This window comes from Apteryx mantelli, chromosome Z (assembly GCF_036417845.1).
Source record: "Apteryx mantelli isolate bAptMan1 chromosome Z, bAptMan1.hap1, whole genome shotgun sequence".
Lineage (NCBI taxonomy): Eukaryota > Metazoa > Chordata > Aves > Apterygiformes > Apterygidae > Apteryx > Apteryx mantelli.
The window spans coordinates 66,045,516-66,058,742 of NC_090020.1; the positions used below are offsets into that span (position 1 = coordinate 66,045,516).

At 38.5% G+C, this 13,227-nt stretch overlaps 1 protein-coding gene across 4 annotated transcripts in view; it reads left to right on the forward strand.

Annotated features, from left to right (window-relative positions):
• PDE4D (phosphodiesterase 4D) overlaps positions 1-13,227 on the forward strand; it is a 528,631-nt gene that overhangs the window by 403,189 nt on the left and 112,215 nt on the right. For all 4 annotated transcript variants that reach the window (XM_067315238.1, XM_067315241.1, XM_067315240.1 and 1 more), the window contains one exon: positions 11,726-11,762. In XM_067315238.1, coding sequence (XP_067171339.1) covers positions 11,726-11,762 — 37 coding nt within the window. The remainder of the gene's footprint in view (positions 1-11,725; positions 11,763-13,227) is intronic.

Sequence of the window (13,227 nt, forward strand, 5' to 3'; positions counted from 1 at the left end):
AAGATAATAATCAAGAGATTAATACAGTCAGACACAATCCCCAGAAGAAGATATGGAGTCCTTATGCCCAAAGTAGTAGGCTAGCGAAACATCAGAGAGCAACTGAAGAGTTCATTCAGTGAGCTGAGATAAAAGGAAGAGAAACAAGTGCGGAGAAGGGGGAGGAGGAGAGTTTTTAAAATCAGAGATACTAAAACATATCTTACTGTGAGGAGCCAGAGTAGCTGAGGAAAACAATAAAAAACTGCAAGGCAGATAAGATGAGAGAAAGCTTGTGGGACAAGTGTGAGTGCACTTATGGCACTGAAAAAGGCAGAAGAAGGCAGGTGTAGGATTGGAAAGGAAAATCAAATCAAAAGGAGTGGAATCAGTAACATATTTTTTCAATTAGCTCTTGAAAGAAATAGCATGGTCCTAGAGAGAAAAAGAAATAGACTGAGGACAAGATGTGAGAAGATTAGAAAAAAAAGCCATACAAGATTGTAAACTGGAGAGGCAGGCGGTTTCGATGATAGGAAGATATAAGGTCTAAGGCATAAGAGCACAATGGTGTTGTGAAGCCTGGCTGTGGAGTTTCCAGCAGAGATATGAGGATGTGAAGGTCATAAGTAAAAAGATGAGCAAGCCAATATGAGGAATTACAGGGCAGGATTTGTGAAGAGAGAGAGGAAAACAAGTTTAAAGGGGAGGAGAATAAAGAAAGTAGAGTTCAATAAAAAAGCCCGCAACAACGCAGTAACAACACAGAGAAAAGAAGAGAAGACAGCTGAAAGATGAGAGAAATCATCAGTGTTGTAGTGGAAGAAATGTCTCATTTACATTTGAAAACATCAGTAAAGCAGGGAGCTTTGAATGTGAATGTCTTGCAGAGGTGGCCTGATTACCTAATACTTGCCTGCTTACCACTGCTATTGCTGCCCAGAACATGCAAATCTAGGTGGAGGAAGCAGTAGTAATACATTTTATGCCTTCTGTGTTAAGGGATCACTGGCCAGATTAACCATACATGAGATTTAATTTATAGAGAATCTCCACTTTACCAAAAATCAGTTCTCTAACCAGATTAAAAAATGGTTTCTTTAATGAAATCATTAATACTCTCATAAACTCTAGAAAGAAGCCAAAAAGCAGTCCATTGGCTAGGGCGAAGCCTATATTTCAACTACCACTTTAAAAGGAGAAAAGCATGGTCTATATTCTCCAGGGGCATTTTGGTATAGAAGAGTGTCTGAGCTCTACCATGTCCTCTTCTGAGTGTATCTGGGAAACAGTTACTTTCAACATATCATGACAATAAGCGCTTCTGAAACTTACCTTTTTCCCACTTCCACAAGGTCACAGAACATGGTTTTGGGGCAACAGTCAGTAAAAAGACATCCTGAGTTGTCCAGCTGAACCTCACTCAGTAAAAAGGCAGCTGGCCTGGGGAGTTTTGGGGGCTTCTTTAGAGAGATTCAGGGCTATTTCTTTGATCAGGTGAAATATCAATATAAACTGGAATTAGCAAAATGAAACAAAATTTGCTAATTTCTATTTAACCTTGCTTCCTTCTTTAAGCATCAGGACCCAGCCAGGGAACACTGACATTAGAAAACTGCAGTGTCGTTTGCCTGGTGATCTGCTAAATGGCCAAATGGCCACTGGTACCTCCAGGCCCCAGCCTGGCCTGCTGCTCTTCGGCCAACACCTGCGGAGAGCAGCATCCCTCTGCCACAGGCCCTGATAAAACAAACATCAAGAGGATGCAGTTTACTGCAGGGTTTTTTTTTTTTTTTTTTTTTTTTCTGTAACTACTATAACTATAATCCTGTGTGCTTCTAGTGGACATGTAGCTTTATAGATTACATTGTAACATATTTATCTGTAAACCTTGGCTCCATGTTTGAGGGCGGGTGGGGAAAGTCCTCTCTTTGAATAATAAAATTCAAATGTACTTTGGAACAAGGAGAGCCTCTGTAGCCTGATAGACATAGAGAGATTTGGGGTTGTTTTGTCAGGGTTAATTATTCCCATTTTCAGTAGCTGGAGAAATAGTTGTGGGATTTTTAATTTGTTTGGGGTTTTTCCCCAAAATAAAGCCAACATAATCTGTAATTTTGCAAATAATAGAGAAGAAAGAAAAAACAAATTTATTCTGGCTGTAAAAATGGCCTTAAATAACGGGAAATTCCAAGATGGGGTGTTCCCTTATTTGTCAGTGACTGACAGGTCTGGTCCTGACCTGAAGCTGCAAATGGACTGAAATATCCATTTAACTGGCATGTGGAATAACATGCAGAGGAAGGGAATTTTTAAGGTGAACTCGCACACACTTTTTCCAGTTCTGGATTGTTTGTTCTGTAAAAAAAAAAAGAAAAAAAAAAGATGTATTGTATTCAATCTGGATTGGATTCATAAGGGGAAAAGTACTTAAAAATAATGACATATAAAGATGGCAAACCTGGACAGTTAAAAAGCTTCATCTGAGCCTTTAATACACCGATAAAATGAGGATCGATCTTTTCATCCAGAACAGGAAGCCAAATTACTTGTGATAGAGCCTGGTTTTTTTCTGAACCAGGAAGGCATGGATGTATTTATAAAATACTTTGAGTATGCATCTGAAGTTAGGGAGAAAAAAACCCTTTTCCCTGAAAGGTGATCTGCAAAAAGTTCTAAACAAGATTCTAGGAGAAAATCCACATAGTTATCGAACAAATTAATCACACTGCAATTTAACAAATTAGAAGTAATTGTCATTTGAAACAAACTGCTGTTTAAACTTCTATTCACAGAATTTGTGATAAAACTATATGGAAAAGCTGAAAAGAGCCAGTTAAACTGCAAAGTCAAGCCTTCTTTTAAAAAAGCTTTTAAGGTGAAGTGTTCTCTATTTAATTTCAGCTTGGAAACAATTTTTAATGAAAAACTGTAATAAAGTTTGCTTGAGTCATTATTTATTCATTGCAAAAAAAGTACTTATATGGCTTTAGGAAAGATAGGCCAATATTTTACTTCATTAGGTTTGATTTTTGTTTTTAAGATCTTTTAAATTGAATAAGTCTTCTTGTTTCAGCTTAAATTAAGCTAAATGATTTAATTAGTAAATCACTTTTTTACAGTTATAAACAAAAATAATTTGAAAAAGACTGCTGTGTCCTTTCCGGTTGCTTGGGACATTTGACAAATGTGGTCTCAACCAAAGAACTCAGTAATAACCATTTTGCTTAAATTTAAATAAGAAGTTTGAGCAAACTTCATTTGTTGATCTCCGACTCAGTTATTTTGTAAACAGAGAACATCTTCTCATTGAGAAGGCTTTTTTTGATCAGCATTTTATTTCAGGAGACCCACAGGTGCTCTAAAATGTGCCTGTATAGGGTTGTTTATTCAGGACTTTTTTGATGAAATGCAAATTGATTTTATCTTACATTCAGACAACACAGAATCATTGTTGGTGCTATATGTGATCATTAAAAACTAATGGTTTTCCAGATAGAACTCTCTACTGTAAAACACTCACTTCTCCTTTGAAGGTGTCAGGCTTTTGCTTCTTTTTTTTTTCCTTGTGGAAATTATGGATGTTTGAAACACAATGGCAAGATACTTACTGCTCCTGTACTAACCAAAGACGACTGAATTCTTAAACCTCTTCAGTCAAAGACAGCATGTTATTAAAAACACAGTACCAAAATAGATTCGTAGCTGAGACTTCAGATAAATCATAACAACACTCATCTCCAGGCTTGCTCTCCAGATCTACTGCTGCTGTAATGGGAGGGAGGGAGCACGTGTGTGCTTTGTGTGTGCGCGCGTGTGCGCGCAACAGCGAAGGCTGGGGTGGGAGTGCTGTGGAGCAAGGGAGCTCTGACAAGAGGGAGCTGAATGTCGTCGGGAAAACCTCTCAGACCACGTTGCAGCTCAGTGATCGCCTACATGCACAGGCTAAATTGATTTCACAACCCGAAAGAACATTACTTCTTGTTCCATCTCTTGGGGCACAAACAACTTTCTGTATGTTTGTGATGATGCTAATTTTGTGTTAACTGTGGAGTTCCTTCTCTAAAAATGGGGAGGCTGAAATTCTATGTGTTTTGCTCATTTGCCTTCTTGTTTCTTCTTATATACAGACATGTAGGGGCCTTTGAATTTGGTTAGGGGACCCCCTGTCCTAACCCGTGAACCTGAGACAGCCTTTCTGCGGCTGGCTGGCAGCAAGCTCCCCCGGGGCAGGAAGTCACCTTGCGCTGGTGCTGGTCTCAACAGCTCTGCTCTGTTTTCTTTCAGAAGGGAAATCTTTCAGCCTTCAGCGGAAGGAGATTCACATGGAAACTCATGTGTTCTCATTCCTATGAGGCAACACACTTCTCAACACTTATATATAGGAAGTAGGGACAAGCAAGCAACCAACTGACTGCTGCTTAAAAGCAGTTCAAGCTAGCATGTTTTATTTTCATTTGCAACAAGCTAAGAGCTTACACATGTCAGTTAATGCAATTAAAACTGATTAATGGTAACTCATTAAGCTACACTAACTTGATTACTTCCAGTCATGTGTGCACACCCAAAAATTAATTTCCTCTAACCTTAGCAGAAGACAAACCTGTCCCATAGTCACTGATACTTGCTGGTTTTGCAGCCTTGCTTAGGGCTAGACAGTGATTCCTGTTGTATGAACAGTCCAACCACAGCACTGCTGAATTGGCCTGGACTCTTCTGATTGAGTTCAGCTGTTTTCTGGATCAAATCCCATCACTACACCATTCTGGCTTAACCCATTCCCTCCTTCAACCCACAAACCAAACTTCTGCACTGCAGTAACTCCTTTTCCCTGCCATTACCCCAGTGAACTCCAGGCAGGCTGCCTTCTGATTTTAGAAAGAAAACCCTGTATACTAGTGAAGCACACTGGCAAGTCCACGCTCTGTCTCTCCTTGGGCGTGAATACTTCTCTGTCAGACTTAATGCAAGCCAGTTTCTCAGAGCTGTCCACAGTACTTCTCTCACCCAAACAGCTGATATGTTATGGTAGGGTTAAAGCACTGAAGCTTGATGGCCATTTGGGACACTGTTATACAGTTAATTTCTTGAGTTGTCCTATGGTCTTGTACATCATGCTAGCATCCTTCTACTAATGACGCACTAGATCAGTAACTAGATGGTTTCCTCAGGCAGGTTACCCAAGTCAGAGGTTAGAGTGAGGTCGGTTTGGAAAATGTTTAAGCTTCCTGAGCAGTACCTCTTCAATTCTTCCAAAGGCACTATGATACTCTCATGGGAGATGGAAAAAGTCTGATAACATTCCTATACCAAATTATAAGGGATGGGAGAAAATAGCTATACTTCCCATTTTTTGAGTTAGTCAGCTGATTTTGATTCCAGCACATTTAGCAAGCACCCAGATGACACTCAGCCAATTTCCCTATTGGTTCTGAAAAAAACCCTGCCTCTTTCAGTGAAATGCAAATCACTGACAACCCATGGACTACCTGAAAAAAGCTGTAAGCCAATTTCTGTCACACTCTACAATGTGTGGTGATGTCTCAGTGGGCAGAGCACTGGGAGATGCCTCTTATCTCCAGTCCCTCTTAGCTTTTGGAGGCAGGCCTGTGTCTCATCTCACACTAGGACTTGAAATTTGTTTTTAAATCATAATAAATTGAGATGACATAACTTAAGCACTATTCATGCACAATAAAATAACTTGAAGCACTGTGATTTCTGAAGCAGCAAAATAAGTACTGTGAACCAACCCAGGCAATCCTGGATTCTCCAAATACAGGTGATAGGAAAGAGCAAGCTGCATGGAGCAGCCAGCCACCTCTCCTCCTGCTCTCTGTCCTTTGACAGACAGGTTCTGTTGGCTAGTATTATTACATGAAGTTTCCATTACTAAATCGTAGTGCAATTTGGAATCAGATTTCATTGCTGCTGCAATCTGAATCTGAGCAACACACATATTTTCAGCACATCTAATCCATATGTTTCTTGTATGATTATTTGGCTTCTCCTATAGAATGGGCCAGAAAAAAAAATACTAGCAATTAGGGTGAACAATGGGCTTGCATGAATGTGTGCACAGCAAAACATGAATGTCTTATCTAAGTTGCATTTATAGCATGCTGTTGGATAGTCTGTCTGAATCTGCCCTGTATACAGAAATGGGTGGATGTCATGTTTAATCCAAATTTAGAAGCTTACACTGAAAAAGGGGGCTGCAATAGATTTTCTGATTCAAACAGAAGGCTACTTTCACGTTGGTATTCTTTCACATTTTGTGCATTTTTGTGTGGACAGCATGGATTTTCTCTTGCTTTTATTATATTTGATATGTTGCAATATGAAAAAAAAAAAAGATTGCCAGAACGGAACTCTGTAAAAAAAAGTCAATTTTTGTCACGACGTGACAATAGCCGTAGCTCTTTGCTGCAGAGCACAGCGCAGGGTTGCCAGAGAGTCCTGTCCCCTTGGGCTTTTCAAAGTCTGTTGGCAGCTTTATTCTTTTAAACAGGCTATGTCCCGAGTTTGTAGTCAGAGAATCCAATGCAGAGTATGCCAGCTGGCTTTAAAGACTGACTGACATTCTGAGCCAATACTTATCCTAGGGAGATAAGTGAATTTTTCATTCAAATGGAGTGTGTAAACCAGCATGATCATGCTTCAAAATGATACAAAGGGTCAAGATTCTTTACACTACTATCATAATATGTTAGATAGATTGTATGAAGATTAACCAGTTCTGAAAATTCTTGTTTGATGTCTGAGACTAGAACATGTTGATTTGAAAATCTTAATAAGTACTGTCATCTCCTTCCGAGTTGTGTGGTACAATTTCTGAAAGAGCTCAGAAAGATTTCCTTCAAACTCTGTCCCCACTGTGCTCTTCAGTGAGTCCTTGAGATTCTGTGGCACAGTGACATCAGTGCTAAAGATTGAGTATGCTGATCAGTAACTGTATAACTTTGCCTTTATGACACTTGTTATTTCAATTTTTATCCTGAAAGGGATAGTTGTACCTTAATAACTTTTTTCAACTTACAGAAAACTTTCCAGGGAGAACTGGGCATTGTGAGGAAGCGCTTTTCCGTTGCCTTGTTCTTTAAGGAGCATGTCAAAAAATAATAATTTTATTTTGACCCTGTCTTGTGTCAAGTTGGTCTAAATAAGTTTTGCACATTTGCTTCCTCTGTTTAAACTGTGCTTTCATTATCTTGTTTATGCTTCGCATCTACAGTAGGAGTCCTCAAAATCACTCACCTGGTGTTCTTCATATTGTGTGTCTAGAAAGTAGTAACTTGAGTTTACTATGGCCTTTGTGAAGATGAATCTTACTCAGGCTCTTCCCTGCAAGCTCCACATTGGCAAGTGCAGACTCTCACATTTCTAGTGGTTTCTAAGTTCTGGGACTCGCATCCCCTTAATGGATATCTTGAGCTTTTTCAGATCACATTCAAAAAAATAACTATTTTTTAACTGTATCCTGGCAGGTCTGCAGAATGTCTCTCTTGCTAATCCTTTTATTAAATGATTAAATTAAATTATCCCAACTTAATTAAGAAATAAATCTTATGCAGTCACCCTGTCTATCCTTGTGCCTGCTTCTTTGTCCATGCATGTATTTCTAAGTTCCTCTTTAGTGGGGGTAAAGTTAATTACCTTCCTATAATTGGGATAGGAGAGACAAATTAATGCCACTCTTGAGGAAAGAAAGGCAGAATTTTTATACTTTGTATTTGGCAGCACTCAGCTGAGCACGTACATCTAGCTTCTGATTTAGCATAGCACTTTTATGTCTTCTCCAGGGTGGGGACTGTCACAGGTGATACGGGGAAGAGTTCAGGTATGTCCCATAGGAAAGGTTAAGAAACAAAAAACAGAAATCCGCAGAAGACCAGGCTTCATCACTTTTTAATTTGGCCAATAACTTGCAGTGCTTTATTTACTCTTTGGTCTGCTATTGGATATTTGGCCTATGTTTTATGAAACACTGATTCATCTCATGGGTACTGTTATGTGATTTAACAGAATTTTTGGTGGTGGTGAATTTGATTGTTTTACATTTTTCAGCCAGGTGAAAGTTATTCTGCTTTCAGTTCTGGCTTTCCTTTGAAAAATGAACAGACAAACAAATATGCCCAGCATGTTAGTTAACTGAGTCTTCGTAATGGTTGTCAGAACAATTTCTTCTAACCTTAAAGGTTAACAGCTCTGTCTATATTTAGAAGCTTGTGTTATATTGTACAGGGTTTACACTCCCTCTTGCTGCTTCTGTATATAGATGTGTGGCACTATCCTGTCCAGAATTCAGACAGAATCATCTATCAGCCTCCATATCACCTGAAAAGAAAACAGCAGGGCACTCATACATTGTAGTATTTTAATACACTGCAGTACACTGTGGATCAATAACACTTGGATTAAATCATATGTTCTCGCACTTGTGTACAAAAAAGTAACTTCAGTCTGCTTTCTTGAAATCTGTCACAGAACAATGTTTTTATGTTTGAATATTGTTTTGGATAAACACAAAGGAACAGAACTTGATTCATTCCCCATTTACAGGATGTGATAGACTAAATTGCTGCTAGTGTTGCCTGCCCAAGAAGCTGCAGTGAATCATTTCATATCACAGGTGCTTCAGACATTTCTTCTCCCTTTCTGAACAGCCTCACCTTTTCCAGATTTCCTGACCCAATGTGGATTAAAGATTACTCACCACACTATGCAATTGCTTTTCTGTCCAAGTGGGTCTGGCACATGTTAGACTACTTTTTGAAAGCTTTGGATATCTGTACTTTCAGCATTACACTTTTACCAAAATAATGACAATTTCTTCATTCTTGACAGAAGGGGCATTTGAAATGGGAAAATTAAATCTTGAATTGGTTTCAGTGTATTAAATTAATACTTAATAATGTTTCCTCTAAAAAATAACAAGCCATGTATTTTCCAGCGGGCTGCAATGAAATGCAAGAGCTCAAATAGAATGAGGTTTGAAAATTAGAGGAGTGGAGTGATCCCATTTTATGCAAAAACAACTCCAGGGCAGAAGGCCCAGAAACACATACCTGGTATCTCTCTGAATTGCCTTAGCATTTACTCCTTCAAAGAGTAGAAAAGACTCAGGGGGGATCTTATCCATGTGTATAAATGCCTAATAGGGGGGTGTAAAGAGGCTGGGGCCAGACTCTTTCCAGCGACGCCCAGCGACAGGATGAGAGGCAATGGGCACAAACTGAAACACAGAAAGTTTCGTCTGAACATAAGGAAAAACCTCTTTACTGTGAGGGTGACAGAGCACTGGAAGAGGTTGCCCAGAGAGGTTGTGGAGTCTCCTTCCTTGGAGATATTCAAAAGCCGTCTGGACAGGGCAACCTGCTCTAGGTGATGCTGCTTGAGCAGTGGGGTTGGACTAAATGATCTTCAAAGGTCCCTTCCAACTATTCTGTGATTCTGCAAAATGACTAAAGCAGGAGCCCTTGCTTCACATAGCTGTGCCTCTTTACAGTGTCAAAAAGACAACAGTAGAGAAAATGGAGATCCAAACTGATAAACAAATAGTAAAAATGTTTTTTAAAAAGGAAGAAATGAACAGATTTTACTGAGAAACAGGTAAGCTGACTGCTTCATCAGCAGTGGAGAAAAATCTTTTCCCCTGCTGATGGGAGGGATGTGAAGGGAATTTTCCTCCTTGACTGACTGAGGAAATCCTTGTTGTCCGGATGCTTCATTAAATTATGGTCTTGAGATGCTTTCTGAGAAACGAAAGAAAAAATCAAGGTCTAAGGCATTTTCTGATATTTTCATGACTTGGCAAAAATATGAATCGCTATTAAACCCAACTGGTCATTAACTCCCCTGTTATTGCCCTGGGCTGATCATGTCTGTAACAACCAATTGGATTTGGTTTCCTTAGTCAACTAAAGCCTCTAAGTTCCTCCCGTGTTGCCATGTTTCTTCTAGTTTGGTGTGGCAATCAGGCTTACACTCTGTCTGCTCAGTCTGGGACTGTGTTTACACCTGAAGCAACCGCTTTTCCAACTACTACTGCAAATACTTTGTTTAAAGTGCGGACCTCTTCCACAGGGTCTGTGAAAATCTAATTCTCTATTTCAACTAATAGGAACAAGAGAGATGGCCATAAGAACAGCTATGGAGATATTAAGTGTCATGATCATTTTTAATATTGGGGAGTTTTGTTTCATCCTTATGCACTTTTTGGTTTTATTTACTGTTTTTTTATAGGTTATTGTAATACCTGCAAAAAAATACTATCTTATGGGCAGTATGTAAATTATAAGAATGATTTTGTAGCAAGTCAGATTAATTGATTTGTCAATCAAATTTCTCCATTTATCAGAAAGCTTTCTTGTGATTAGATTTTTACCGATTTGAAAATCTTTCATTAAATACTCATACTTTATGCTTAAAGCTTTAAAGAATATGGAAATAGCTGGAAAGCAATGGTAATTTCTGATGAATTATTTCAGATGTAAAAGCTCATCATGGTAAACCCACTGCAGAAAAATATAAGAGAATGGAGTCATAGTAGGTTTTGGTTTGGGGAATTTTCAGTTTGATTATTGTCTCATTGTCTTATTTTGATTATTATCAGTGATAAGTGAAAACTCTTAAAGTTTTGCTTGCTCCCATGGTCTCCTGCGAGTGTCTAAGAGAGGTCTTATTCCATATGCTCAGTGTTATCTATGTTATTCATAAGCTCAACAGCAGCTCAGTCTATTTATATTTACAAGATTATGTTTTTTGAAAACTGTTTGAAGTGACATCTTGCCAGACTCTTCATATCTGTTATGGGCGTTCACCCCAGCACTTTACTGGCAGTCACCGTTTCATGAACATTTCAGAGGAGAATGAGTATCTATGTGTACTTCAGTCTCCCATCTTTTTCTTCCTGTGGTTGTTCAGTGTTCCTTTAGCACAAGCTGTGACTACACATGGTGCTTTGTGTGTAACTTTAATATTCATGAGGTGAGTGGGAATTACTTCACAATAGAAGCCAATTTATTCTAACAAGTTTTTCAGTGCAGAAGAGATGAAGCCCCTCTTCTCCTTCCTCCCTTCTCCGCTAAGGCACCATCCCAGCAGCTGGTTCCTACGTCACCCAGGGTGGTGTGGGTGAGGTTGCCACAGCAATAGCACACACTAGGTAAACCTCCCTGTAAGTACAGATGTGTGAGTCAGTTTAAAAGTTTTACTAGTTTTTTATTAGTCTGTGATGCAGGGCCCAGTCATAGGCAGTTACTAGCCTGGCCTGTGCTCACAGATGATCTATTAGTAACCCTTAAAGTAATCATTCTCAGTATTAGCAGCACTAGGCCCTGCCAGTGAAAATAATTCTGGATCCTTCCAACCTTTAAGGCAAACCTGGTTATTCTTTCTGCTAAAAACATTTCAGTTAATTCCAGACAAGCTAAAAAGAAAAGAGGAAGGGGAGCCTTTGGGGTGAAATCTCCGCAGGTCTGTCCTGTTTGTTCATCTGTCCAACAGGGGCTGTAGAAACTGCCTGGTTCATCAGTCATCCCATGGACATGTCAGGCCATTGAACAATAAGCACCTCGAGCTTTACTTTTCCAAAAATTCTTTAAAGCAGCTGTAGTGAATAACTGTTGAAGAAAAAACTGGACTTAACTACGGTGAATTGTAAAACTTAATTTTATTTCTAATTAAGCAGCAGTGATAAAAGTTTTCAGTCATGTCTAACTTACAACTTTGCTCCTTTTTTCAGACATGGAGATGACTTGATTGTGACACCATTTGCTCAGGTAGGCACAATTTTGCCATATTTCTCACATGATCTTGCAATTTAAACGCCCAAAAGGCCAAATCAATTGTTTTCCACTGTTGTTAATACACATGCTTGCTTTAAACAGGAAAAAAATCCTATACAAAAAGTAATAATCTTCCCACTCTATTACTGATATCTCTCCTTTTATTATTGCTCCTTGATTATCTGAAAAGTTGCAAAAGCAGCAGCATCTTGAGACTGATCTCCTTTCAAATACTGTAGCAGACATAGTGGTACTGTGTACTGATGAAAACAAACCTGTGTTTTCTGTTACTCTGTTGCTGTTTATATTCATGGTTTCTCCTTCTGGATGTCTTTCACCTATTCAATTCAAGGTAATTTTTATAAGAAATACAAGTCTTATACAGAATGCTTATGCTACTTCACAAAGTCAAATCTATTAATTTGATTTTTCCATTCAGCTTCTGGGTTCTATAAAATACCAGCTCAAAATTCTGTATAACTTGAATAGAAACTCCCCAATTTTTAGCAAAAGAGCTGTCTTGTCATATATGAAAAGTTAACACTGATAATTCCTTGAACTCATGATAATAGGTTTTTACCCTGTAGTAGATAGGAATGAAAGTTAATTCAGCCTAACTAGAGAGAGAGAGAAAAAAAAAAACAATTCAGGAAGCTGTATGTGATTTAAGGGTTTGAAAAGAAAGAGAAAGGTTGAGACATACAACATTCCGAAATAGGAACACAGTGACCAACTGAAGTTTGAATACACAGGTTGCTTTAGTCTAATGCTCAAAATACACAAAATGAATATTCATTTAATAGTTTATTATATACTTAATTCTGTTGTAGACAAACAGATGCAGTGGTTATAAGACTCTGGGTCAAATCTTTAATGTGATGTTTAGCTTCATTTTCTTATAAGCAGAGAAAAGATTAAGCCTGAGCCTTTTCTGAGAATACTTTAAGACTTGTCAAATGATAAACATACTTCAACAATAAAGAAAGAGAAGAAATTACAGCAAAAACAGGAGAAAAAAAGAAAGTTCCACTTCTGGGCTCTATTAGTTCCTCAGGAAACATGAAAGCCCTAACTCATAAGCACAGAAAGAATACAAAGCCTATGGCAGTCACACAGTCTAATAATATTTACTTTAACTGAGTTTATACTTATCTCCATCTGAGCTTTTGTCACAAATTATGCCACATAGATAAGTCAGGTTACAGTGTTCCTCAGAAAACAACAAATACTGCACCACGTTTACTGATTTTTTTCCTGAGGCGAAACACCTTATTTGCTTTAAATATGGTTTGGTATTTCTGTGGACATAGATGGATGTGCTTCTGCAACTAGAGCAGGAGCAGTTGGACATTAATGCTATTTGAACCAAAGTGTCATAATTGATTATTTGAACACTTTTACGCTGTTTCAGTGCAAAACACTGGTAGCAGTGCTTTAAATCAACCTGTTTTCCTTTGCA